The sequence below is a fragment of the Halichoeres trimaculatus genome, unplaced genomic scaffold (assembly GCF_033239565.1).
Source record: "Halichoeres trimaculatus isolate MK-OKI-2021-1 unplaced genomic scaffold, fHalTri1.1 fHalTri1_scaffold_20, whole genome shotgun sequence".
Taxonomy (NCBI): domain Eukaryota; kingdom Metazoa; phylum Chordata; class Actinopteri; order Labriformes; family Labridae; genus Halichoeres; species Halichoeres trimaculatus.
In genome coordinates, this window is record NW_027437198.1 from 8,980,438 (window position 1) to 8,993,547 (window position 13,110).

At 42.5% G+C, this 13,110-nt stretch overlaps 1 protein-coding gene across 1 annotated transcript in view; it reads right to left on the reverse strand.

Moving 5' to 3' along the window:
• The window catches only part of nherf1b (NHERF family PDZ scaffold protein 1b), a 35,533-nt gene extending 22,834 nt beyond the window's left edge, over positions 1–12,699 (reverse strand). Inside the window, exon 1 of the mRNA XM_074697175.1 lies at positions 11,761–12,699. Within this exon, the coding sequence (XP_074553276.1) occupies positions 11,761–12,354 (594 nt within the window). The 5' untranslated portion in view covers positions 12,355–12,699. The remainder of the gene's footprint in view (positions 1–11,760) is intronic.
• Positions 12,700–13,110: the final 411 nt, after the last annotated feature.

The following is a 13,110-nucleotide window of genomic DNA, read 5'->3' on the forward strand; positions in this document are numbered from 1 at the left end:
CAAAGTTTATTCACCAAGCTGAAGATATTACCCACTGTTATCGAAGGTATTTCATCAGGGGGCAGTTAACAGAGAATGAACTACAGATTTATTTTTGCAGAGTGGTTCTTGATTATCTTTTTAGGGACAAAAGAAGGTGATTTCAAGGTGGGTTCAGACTTTATTTTGAATCAGATATCATATCTTGATATTCAAGAAATGCTAACTGAAAACCAGAGGTTGCTATTCTGTTAAAATCAAGTGGAATTATGGGAAAGAGACTTGGATGATGAACTTAACGCTGAGGCATGGGCAGCTTGGAAAATCTTAACATGTAATGGTCTCAAAGAGAGCCAACACAGAATATGACACAGACTTCAACAAAATCAGATCAGATCCCAGATCTCCGCCCTTCGTGTGAAGTGTAGAAAAAGAACAATCAACGCCCTTTAATTTCTAGGTATTGGAAAAATATTGCCCAAGAGCTTGGCTTAATTTCTCACAGAACAATAAAACCAGAGCCAGCATTGTTTCTCCTGGCCTTACCTCCACAGCACTTCTCTCTGACAGAAGGACAGCTTGCTCTACGGGTAAACAAGGCAATGTGTTGTGTTTCAGTGGATTCAGGAGAAGCCTCCATCAGTTAACAGCTTTTCCTATGGAACACACATAGACCGTATAAAACATGGATGTAGTCTCCAAAACGTCACCCATCTGTTACTGATAGAGTGAAATGAAGCCAATCAGTGGACACAGCCATGTTGGATATGATGTGAGCTTCGAGCTTCCTGTCTAATAGCTATGGGGTGCCTGTCAGTCACATGACCTGAGCTGCATCTCTGATTGGACAATAAGACAATCCTAATAACTTCCAAACTGCAGAGTTAAAAAACATCACTCACTGTACAGTGTGTGCTGATGGCAAAATTTACATTTCAGAACCAGGACGTTTTTGAACCAGGCTGTGAATCTGCTTTTATTGCTGTAAAAGTCTGTTTTATGGCAGGGTGCGTATGCGACTTCTGGTCTTCTTGCAGCCAGCCTCAAACGGATTCCCGACGAACAGCAACTTTTAGCAAATTCAGACTAGGCATCACATGGTCCCATGGTCCGGTCTAAGAATATGAGACAATGCTGAAGTGCTACAATCTGCTGTTTCTGGAGTGTACGCTTGATGCTGGCTCCGAAAGTACCAGAAGTCACTAACACACCAAGCCAAAAAAAAGCTGTTTTCAGAGAAGAAATTAAACTATTTACAGCCGGTTCAGAAAAAGTCTCCTGTCTGAGTTGCTAATTTTACTATCAGCACACACTGTACAGAGGGTTGAATTTTTTTCTAACACGGCCGTTCAGAGGATATTAAGATCGCAAGCTCACCCAATCAGAGGCACAGCTCAGGGTCACGTGACAGAGAGGTGCCCTATAGCTGTACCTGAAGCCCTTGCCACTACCAATATGGCCGCTATAGCCGATTTGCTTCATGTTCTGTTTTAGAAACAGATGGGTGATGTCAGGGAGACTATATCCATGTTTTATACAGGTGGTTACAACATCTTATGTATGTAGTTATTGTTTTTATATGTTTGTTTTTATTATTCCTCAGTAATTTGACTATGTCTGTGCTTGTTCTGTTTGTTATGTAAAACAAAAAATAAAAAGAATATGTATATACAAAAAAACCCCAACAAGATTAACTGGGTGTAGTTAGGTGTAACAGCAAAAGCCAGGCAAACGCCATCATTTCTCACATAGAAATCAGAATAAAATGTGTTTGCAGCCTGGTTCAAAACAGTTTATGTCTTGTAAATCTTTTATTTATTCTTAAACACTTTTCTGGTGTTGATTTCTTTTAAACGCATTGGTCAACATGTATGAAACAGGTTGGCACCGCTGCTGTTAGACAGGAGGATGTGGAAAACTTGTCTGAGAAGTGAGTAAATATGGACTTTAAGGCCTGGAATAAAATAAAATTCACCAAAAGTTAGAGATAACCTTTAAGACAATCTGTCAGAGCATAGACAGACATGACTGTACCGTCAGACTTTGACACAAATACTGAAACTCCATTCTAAATTTGTCCTGCAGTTCATCTGCACAAATTTCCCTCTGTGAGGAAAAGATTAGAAAAGTTCTAAATGTGAAAACACTTCAGGCAACACACACACACACACACACACCCCATGAGCTAAAAACAGCACAAACAGCCACTTAATGAGAGCATTGTCAGGGTTCATTGTAAACAAAAATACAGTGAGTCCTCCCACACATCAGCTTCAGGATGATTTGTTTAGGGGAAACAAGCCGCCTCGGTTTAAAGAGCGCACTCTCTATGAAAAGCCAAAACATGTGGTGGAAACTTCCAGAGTTTTAATGAGCAGGTTTGAGATGAGTGTGCAGATTAGAGATTTAGATTAGAGAGGCGAGGAGAGGAGGGGACGACCAACATGAAGTCTCCTCCTGTCTCCTTTCAGCCTCCGCAGCTTGACTCCTCCGTTTACAGAGATCACACTCACACACAGATTACACACTCCCTGAGAAACGCTCCAGATCTCATCTGGCTGCAGTCAATTTCATGTGACAGCAGCGCTCTTCCTCTCCTGTAATTAGAGTCGAAACAGTCTTATGTAAGCTGCCAGCAGCCGTTCAGGAAGAGCAGAGAAACTTCTCACACTCCCTCGCTCTTCATCTGAATCACTGAGTGAAGCGATGACGCAGTCACTGAGGTGGGTTTTTAGAGACCTCTGTGAAACTAACACTGACTTTTTTTATTCAACAGTTTAATGATTTGTGTTTGGTGAAACATTCATTTACGAATCCAGAGTGTTGATTAATGTTTAAAGGTGTTTCAACATCAGGTGCCAACTTTTGGCCTTGAGATATGAAGTCCACGCAGAAGTGCTGCAGAACCACCAGAAACTACTCCATGTTTTGGAGTCATCTACACTCACCGGGCATTTTATTGGGTAGACCTCAATCCTTCGTGGCATAAATTCAACAAGTTACTGGAAACATTCCTCAGAGAGTTTGGTCCATATTGACATGATAGCATCACACAGTTGCTGCAGATTTGTCAGCTGAATATCCATGATGAGAATCTCCTGTTCCACCACATCCCAAAGGAGCTCTATTGGATTGAGATCTGGGGACTGTGGAGGCCATTTGAGTACAGGGAACTCATTGTCATGTTGAAGAAACCAGTCTGAGATGATTCCAGCTTTATGACATGGAGCGTTATCCTGCTGGAAGTAGCCATCAGAAGATGGGTACACTGTGCTCATAAAGGGATGGACATGGTCAGCAACAATACTCAGGTAGGCTGTGGACTTTAAACCATGCTCAGTTGGTACTAAGGGGCCCAAAGTGAGCCAAGAAAATATCCCCCACACCATTACACCACCATCAGCAGCCTGAACCGTTGATACAAGGCAGGATGGATCCATGCTTTCATGTTGTTGAGGCCAAATTCTGACCCTACCATCTGAATGTGGAGCAGAAATCCAGACTCATCAGACCAGGCAACGTTTTTCCAATCTTCTATTGTCCAATTTTGGTGTTGCTGTGTGAATTGTAGCCTTAGTTTCCTGTTCATAGCTGACAGGAGGGTCACCCGGTGTGGTCTTCTGCTGCTGTAGCCCATCTGCCTCAAGGTTGGACGTGTTGTGTGTTCAGAGATGCTCTTCTGCAGACCTCGGTTGTAACCAGTGGTTATTTGAGTTACTGTTGCCTTTCTATCAGCTCCAACCTGTCTGACCTTTCTCCTCTGACCTCTGGCATCGACAAGGCATTTTGGCCCAGAGACCTGCTGCTCACTGGATATTTTCTCTTTTTGGGACCATTCTCTGTAAACCCTAGAGATGGTTGTGGGTTAAAATCCCAGTAGATCAGCAGTTTCTGAAATACTCAGACCAGCCCGTCTGGCTCCAACAACTATGCTACATTCAAAGTCCCTTAAATCACCTTTCTTCCCCGTTCTGATGCTCGGTTTGAACTGCAGCAGATGGTCTCGACCATGTCTACATGACTAAATGCATTGAGTTGCAGCCACGTGATTGGCTGATTTGAAATTTGTGTTAATGAGCAGTTGGACAGGTGGGACAAAAGGGAGACATGGTGACACTATGTTTACATCCGTGCTATGTGCAAACCGACAGATGTGCAGATGTCTTCAAGAGGTCGCTCTGTGGGGTTGGTGTTCAAGAAGCTGCATCCAACTCATTAAAATCAATTTCAGGTGAGCTAACAAGAATGCTGTGACATTCGTGCAGCTTTAAACAGACTGGATTTATGTTTCTGATAAGTTTTGTTTGTATGTTGGAGACATGATGAATGTAGATTCACACAGAGAGAAAACATAGAGGACTGAGTTGCTCAGCATGATGGAGTAAAAAATTTACTGCCTGGTAAACAAAACAACGACCTTTGGAACCAGCACTGACTGTGAGCATGTGTGTGTGTGTGTGTGTGTGTTCACAGAGTTAAAAGCAGCTCATTTTTCCTCCATTTTCTTCACCTTCATCACTGCTCAGATCATCGTCTTCACACTTTTTCTTCTCACATTCGCCTACCTCCACGTTCACACTTTGTTTATACACGTGCACACAGATACACACACAACATCGGCGTAGCCATGGTAACCTTGAGCGAGGCTCTCAGTTTTCTTGAGGAGCCGTCTCCCTCTCTTGAACCGTCTTTGTGTAGCTGTAAGGACTGAAGCCAGACAGGCCAACGTGTGACTGCTAAACCAACACCGTGTGTGTGTGTGTGTGTGTGTGTGTGTGTGTGTGTGTGTGTGTGTGTGTGTGTGTGTGTGTGTGTGTGTGTGTGTGTTGTCCAGTGTTCTACACAAGTGTGTGTGAGTGTGTTTGTGCGTGACACTGGCCGGGCTGCTGGGCTCGGGCACAGGAATGCTGGACAGGATGTAAGAAGAAAATTCCAGAAAGAGTGGAGTCAGTGTAAAAAACACAGCCGGAGGAGTGTAACAGAGACACACAGCAGACTCCAAACTGCATCTCTGGAGTCTAATTCACACACTCAGACACACACACACGCACACACACAGAGTGTGTTGTAACTGTGATCCTGAAATCTGGATTTGTACGCTCATAACGGATTGTTCAGCTCGTTTAGTGCTGGATCTCTGCCTCACACGTCAAACTGTTGGAGTCAGCGAGGATGAAATCAAAGCAGTGAAAATAAGTTTGTCAGATTGTTTGTTTGGACGTCACTTCCCCCTGGGTTGCGTGCCAGCAAGTGAGTCGTACTGCAGCGCTGCGTTAGGCCATCTGCACGCAGTATCGGGAGTAAACACAGGAACAATCGTTGTATATTCCTACGACAAACAACGAAACCCAGCAGAGCTGACATGCACATCAGCGGGCCTCACAAGGAAAAAAAGTTAAAGAGCAGAAATGTGACTCCTGAGGACACAACACGCTGTGGGAGCTGTAAACATGTCAAACCCTGACCAACAGTGACACACTTCCCTCCTCACACACAGGATCAGGAGTCTTCAGAACATCTGATGGACTTTATGCTGAAGCTGCTGCAGACTTTGGTAACACTTTACTTTAGAGGTCCGCAAATTTCATCGCACTTGGACAATAATTAGACAAAGTTTTTTCTTATTTCTTTGAAATTTTCAGAGAATTTGGTGAAAATGAGCACATTATACCTTTTTTTTTTTTTTTTTTTTTTTTTTTTATTGTTCTTTTTTTTGACAAAGCTAGGAAAGATCAACAAAAAACTATGAAAAAGAGTACATAAACAAAACCCAAATATATCCCACATTTTGGAATTAAATCTCATACAAAAAATAAATATAGTACAAAGAAAATAGAGAGGAAAGAAATAAAATAAATTAAAAAAAATAAATTAAAAAAATAAATTAAAAAAAAAATCAAACATGTTTGATCCTCACATCACATAAGAAAAAAAAAAAGACACTATGACCGTCAGTAGTGTAACAGGGCTGCAAGACCAAAGAAAAAGATGAAAAGAAAAAAAAGTCACAGGGTGACACGGCTGAAATATTTTAGAAATGGAGACCAAGTTATATGAAAACTTTCAGGTTTTCCACGAGAGCTGAATTTAAGTTGTTCTAGTTTAAGGCAGCTTAGTAAGTCTCTGATCCATTGGCTATAGGAGGGCAAACAGGTAAGTTTCCAGTTAAACAGTATAACGCGTCTAGCCAACAGAGTGGCATAGGCTACTGAGTCAGACTGAGAGCATGTCAAAGGGCTGCCAGTTGGAGGGATCCCGAAAATAGCAGTTAGAGGGCACGGTTTGAAGTCAAATTCAAAGATCTCTGAAAAACATTTAAAAATAAGGCCCCAAAAATTTGAGATCTTCGGACATGTCCAGAACTGATGTAATAAAGTTGCTGGTTCCTGTTTGCAGCAGGGACAAATCGGATCGGTATTTGGAAATATCTTTCCCAGTTTAGCCCTGGACCAGTGAATGCGATGGACTACCTTAAACTGAATAAGAGAATGTCTTGCGCTAAAAGAGGAGGAGTGAACCCTGTTTAAAATAAGGCTCCATGTCTCTTCGCCAAGTTCTTCCCCCAGGTCCTTTTCCCACTGTGCCTTGAAAAAAGATGGTGGAATCAAAAGGCTGGCGACTGTTCTGTAAATACCTGAAATTACACCCCTTTGGGCTTTGGCTAAACTCAGAATATCCTCTAGAGAAGTTCCCATGGGCTTATTAGGGAATTGAACTGTATTTTTGCTAACATAATACATAATCATTAGGACTGACTTCCTTATCGCTGTTATACATTGATGATATATTTGCCTCGTTTGCACAGTTGAAAGAAAAATTTCAGTTGCCTCTGTCTCAGTTCTTTCACTACTTACAAATAAGGGATTTTGTGAGCACATTACTTCTGTCCAGACTCTGTTATACAGTGCACCTGTACTCACAGTGTCTATCACAATCAGCTAAGGCCAATTTACAACGCCACTCTGGGTGAATATCACACCTGAAGCCTTCAGTTGGATCATGTAAAACATTATAGACCTAATCTTAAAGTTTTATCATTTTGCATGTGATCTCAATTATTCATATCAACAAACTCAGTACTAAAGAACTTGGTGAACTTGAATGACAAATAGCTAACTATCAACTGCTTATTGTGAAACTTTAATTATTCACTGAACATTTTAAAGGTAATTATCAGAGGAAACAATGAACCTAACTTCTGTTTTCAAGAACTAAGCAGCTGTTTATCACCTGCTTCTCTGGAAATAGCAGAAACGTTGGGATACTTCTAAAAACATTTAGCGGTGAGTTGCGATTTAATTTCAAATAAATTATTTGCAAATCATCACCTTCTTACCTTGCAATTTGGAGTAAATTTTTAAAAAAGGGGAAAAAAAGTAGCCTACCAATTGTAACTTGTGACAATTTGGACATTATTATAAAGGTCCCATATTATGCAAAAATCACTTTATTAAGTCTTTTAGTAAAATTTGTGGGTTTTTGGCTTTCCTCCCAGCCCACAAAATATGATATTTAATGACCAAACCTGTATTTAGTAGTTCTAGTGAATATAAAATCCTGACCTAAAAGGAGCTGTTTGGATTTTGGGGATTTGCCGACATCAGCGATTCCCTTTTTTGACCAATCAGGAGCAAGTCCGACCTGATTGGTCCACCAGAGCAGATACCTCCACCCCCACCCACTGAGCTTTTCCTCAGTGTCCCCCTCGTCTCTGCGTTAGCTTCAGGATGCTAACTTCAGCTGCGGTTAGCCTGTTGTTTTAGCCTGTGATGTTACGGTAAACAAGCTTTGCAGTTTTCTAAACATTGTGCACTTGTAGCTCATGGCGCCGCTCTCAATGACGCTGAAGAGCGGGGCATTATCAGTGGTGGCTCATTTACATATGAAGGTCACGCCCACTAAATCAGAGCGTTCTGAACAGAGGGGCTATGAGAGCCTGGAAACAATGCTGCTGTACTTGATTTATTGGATTTTTGGACCAAAACATGTTACAACCATTTCATGAAGACATCAATGATCCATATTAAACTGCAGAAAAGGAGAAGAATATGGGACCTTTAGAGAAGTTATGTGCTAATTTCAAAGAAATAAGAAACAACTTTGTCTAATTATTACCTAAGTGTGATGAAATTTGCAGACCTCTGAAGTAAAGTGTTACAACCATCAAACTGAGTAAAGCATTAGAGGAGGCACAGACAGGACTATCCAGCATATTTTACCCTCCTCCTGGAATGTGTTGGGGCCTGGATTTTATATGTTTGAAGGTGAAAGATCCTTAAATCTTTGCGTTAGCACAACAATAAAAAACAGATGTGGCCTTGAGTTCAGTGTAAGACAGGATCCTCATGTAAAACCAATGCATATCATATTGTGAGGCTGTGGGAAAAACCCAGCCTCATCTGACTGACACTTCTACCAGAGAGGAGGAAGAAGAGGGAGGAAGGTTATAGAAACAATGGAAAGACAAGAAAAGATCACATCAAGGTCTTTTTGTCTTTTGTTTCTGCATCTGTCTCTGCTCTCCACTCCAGGGTCAGTCTTCCTCCACCTACAGTCACCAAGAAGGAGGAGGAGGAGGAAGACGAGGAGGAGGAAGAGCAGGGCTGGACGCAGACAGAAACAGAAACAGCCTCGGGGGTAAACATGCAGGAGGCCGAGAGGAGGACACAGATGTTCCAGACTGGACCGACCCTCCTCTCTGCTCCTCGAGAGCTTTTTAATGAACCCTGATCCTGAGCCACACACACACACACACACACACATGTACACATGCACAAATGAAGTGAGACTGAAGAAAAAATATACAGCAACAAGTGGTTTCTGTGGAGTGCGAATGCCTTCATTATGTGTTTCAGCCGCAGATCAAAGGTTGAAAAAGTCGTTTAGTGGAGACATTTTGTGCAGAATGCTATTTCCTGTTGTTTGTGGTTCTTCAAGTCAGAAATTTTCTAAAGTTGTGTTTTCGATAACTTTTCTTTATTTTCTGCAGCCTGTTGATACCTACTGTGATGACTCTCTGTATCATTCTCACATGATTCAATTCGAAACTGATCACAGGCGTTAACCGTCATGTCTGTCTTTTCATTCGGAGGCAAGTTAAGTTCACACATTATTTCCTGTGTTGCTTTTCTGGGGTTTTTGCACAACCATGTTAGGGATTTTTTAGCCATCTTGTCCACTATCTCCAGGAGAAATAAAGCTTTTATATTCAATGTCTGAGATCTAGTTCTTTATTTTGCAACAATTTTACCTGCTTTTCAGCACCTGTACCCTGTCAACATCTTATTCTCTGCAAACAATGTCATACTGTACTCAGTGTATTTATTTCCCGTCTGTAGTTGATTTTCTCAATCAGTTGAACTGTTTTGTCTTCAAATGACCAGAAATATGACAAATTCATATTAAAGGATTCACTACAACTCTAATTTCCAGTTAAACATCACCAATGAGTCGCTGTGATCTGTGGTTTCTGACTGACAACAATAATAGAAGAATTAAGTGCTCATTCAGGTATGCGCCTTTCAATAACTGTGTAGCTGCATTATCTTGTTTACTGTGTATACACAGAGTGCATTAGCTGTACAGCTGTCAGCATTAACATGTTAATGGAACACCGTGGTTAAAAGTTAAAAGTAACTTAACTTTTATGTGAAAAGGAGTTAAAACATCTCTGAATGACTTTACTTTGAGCCACCAATGAGCAAAGAATACAGCTACAACTACCCTGATTGATGCCAGTGCAGCAGTGGCGTGCACAGACTTTTTAAGGGCAAGGGTAAAAAGAAAAAAAAAAGGCACATACAGCGCGTTCTTGGCACTACAGAAGGCAATAAGTTAGACGTGTTTGAAAGGCAATTTAACACACGTTTCTTCTCCATTATTATACTTTTGTTATGTTCTAACCAGCCTGGGGGCAGTTTAGTGTGTTTAGACTCCCAAGAGGGCCCCCAAAAGGGTAATTTAGCATTTTTAAGGCTACTAAAAGGGCACTTAGCACTGCAACTTAAGAAAACTCATGCAAAAAGACAAAACACAAGTAAATTGAGAAAACATCTCTATCAATTTGACAACAAACACGCTGCAAATACATCGCAACCCAACAGAAGTGTTTGCAGAGGACACTTCAAAGTGATGCACATGTCTCGACACCCTTGTTGTTGCCACAGATTTTCAGTCACCACTCTATTTTGGTTTTCTTTCCATTAGTTGTGTTGGAAACAGACTGTAAAACACATGGACGTAGTCTCGCCGACAGCACTTATCTGTTTGTGGCTATAGCGGCCATATTGGTAGTGGCAAGGGCTTCGCCTACAGCCATAGGGTGCCGGCCGTCACGTGACCTCGGGAGCCAGCCTCAAGCGAACACTTGAGAAACAGCAGATTTTAGCACTTCCACATTGTCTCATATTCTCAGATCGGAGGTTGCCGCTTGGTTGGAAAATGAGATACAAGTAAGGGTTTTCAATTTGTTTAACATTGTGACGGCATGATTCAGATATTAGCTTAACACCAAGCTTAAAATCTGCGTCAACAACAAGCATGTCCGGACATGTGTATCACTTTTAAGTGCCCTATTAAAATGTTTTCTCAATTTGCTTGTGTTTTGTCTTTTCGCACATGCTTTCTTAAGCTGGAGCGCTGAGAGCTCTCAGGGCCACCGTACAAAAGTGCACTTTGCGTGTGTTTTGGCTCCCAAGAGGTCGGTTTACTCTTTGTTTTCTTCTTTTTACACCAACCCCATGTCCCCCTGTGCAAACCACTGTGGCAAAATCTAAAAGAGCATTATTTGAGATGAAATTAAAAGATGTTAAAAACAGCACATGCTGAATAAACGGTGAACTGAAGAGCGACCTGATGGGTAAAAACAGTTACAGGTTTCCAGGATCTGTATGACACGGAGAAAGCAAACAAACTGGAACTCCTGAAGAGTGCAAATGCATTATCCAGGGGAAGTCATTGAGTAATTCAGATTATTGTTAAAATCAACTTCAGAATTCTTTCAGAAAAGCAAAAGTATGGCATTATAAGCATGATAAAGTCTTCAGTCAATATGGATCAATAAAATGTTTGATAGCATCATTTATGATTACTTTTTGATTGGTTTATGCATAAAATTTTAGATTAATGAGATTTTACCCCGTGGTTTAACATCTTCAATAACAGCTGTCTGATTAATGTTCATTAGTATTAAAATGATCCCATCCAAGTCCTGATTATATTAGCAATAATTAAATTATACTTCATTACATTCTGCTGATTACCGGGTGCTGGCTCTGTGTTTTGACAGTCCTGTATCATCATCATCATCAGCATCATCATTATTATAAATTACATACATGACCTTTAATGATAGAGGCATGTGACTTGTGTCATTTTTAAACACTTTTAAAAAAACAAAGGAAAGTTTTTCTTTGTGGGAGACAGAAACATCAGTCGCTGCTCTGAGTGGGCAGAGTTTGCTCTCAGTTAGTTTTATCTCAGTGTTTTTGATCCCACAGCTGCAGCAGAGTGTTGGTCCTCTCATACAGCTGATCCTCCCACATGTTCTGCAGACAGCTGCTGCTGCTGCTGCGTGTGGGTGCAGCTGCAGAGACTTCAACATGTTACACACACACACACACACACACACACACACACACACACACACACACACACACACACACACACACACACACACCTGTTTCCATCCCCTCACTGATTCGTCCCGCATGTTACATAAGAAATCTTCTTGCAGTCAACATCTGATGGGAAAGTGTCACAGAGCAGAAACTTTTCACTCACCTTCTCGGACTCGATGCTCAGCTTCTCCTCCACGTGCTCGTGAATTCCTCCGTTGGTCTCCGGGACCGGCGTGGGCTCCCTGGGTGTCCCCTCCTGCTCCTCCTCTTCCTCCTCCTCCTCCACCTCGTCCTTCTTCTCGTGCTGCTCTTCTTCTATCTCTGTCCCGTCCACCTCCACATCCTCCTCCACAACCACCACCTCCTCCTCTCGCACTTCTTCCTCCTCCTCCTCCTCTTCCTCATTGAAGGGGATCGGGACTCCATCCGTGGCGTACTCCATCAGACACTTTATGTTGTGTTTCTTCAGGAGCTGATCCGTGTCCGGGTCCACCACGATGAGCTCCAACCAGCCCACGGTGGCTCTGATGCGGGACACGACCTGCTGGTGGCTCTCGTTCTCCACGTCCTCCCTGTTCACAAACACGAGCCGGTCCCCCGCGCGGAGCCCGGAGGTCTCAGCGGGGCTGTCCGGCTCCACTAACCGGATGAACTGGCCCGTCTTACCTTTTTCTCCGTGGAGGTGGAAGCCGTAGCCGTTGTCGCCCTTCTCCAGCGCGCACAGCCGGGGGCGCAGAAACTGGCTCTTGCTCGGCATGGTCGCCTTCGCACCGCGGCTCAACCTGTTGCTCGATGCACAGTAAAAATGAGCTCAAGACCTGCTCAGGATGCTGCTGAGGAGAGGAGGGTGTGTGCGTGTGAGTGGTACCCCTCAAAGCCTGAGAAAAACAACACTCCCTGTCCTGTTGGGGGGATTAGTCCGTGGGAAACGGTGCTGGTCTCCCTGGTCCACTCTTACGCAGAGGTCAAAGTGTGATCCTGTGACTCCTCCAGCTGTGGGACGGTCCTGTGCGCGGATCGGGGTCCTGACCTGGGTCTGAACAGCACTTTCTCCGTTTCTCTGCGCCACAAAAGTAGCGAAGGCTCTCAGGAAGAGGGAGGTGCGTTCACGGACCTGCCCAGCTGGCTGCCTCATGCAAAGCAGGGAGGGCTGTGGAGGAAACACGAACCTGGACTGTTGTTGGGAAAAAAGAGGCCTGCCCAGGAAATCTGACTATATTTCCATTTATTCTACTTTTTTATTATTATTTTTTACTCTTAACGAGGTTATATTTTTACCATTTGTACCCAAAAGAAATAAAAGCTGTAATGTTTGTTTAATGTGGAAGATTTAGAAAGTGTTTTTATGCGCTTTGTGTATTTTTAAGCAAATTTCTGCAGCAACTGAAATATCAGTGCAAGTTTTTTCCTGTTATAACTGTACACGTTCATTTATCCCTCTGAGAATAATCTTAACATCGCTTCTGTTGAGCGTCCTCCATTATGTCTCTAATGATGTGGCATTTATTTCTTA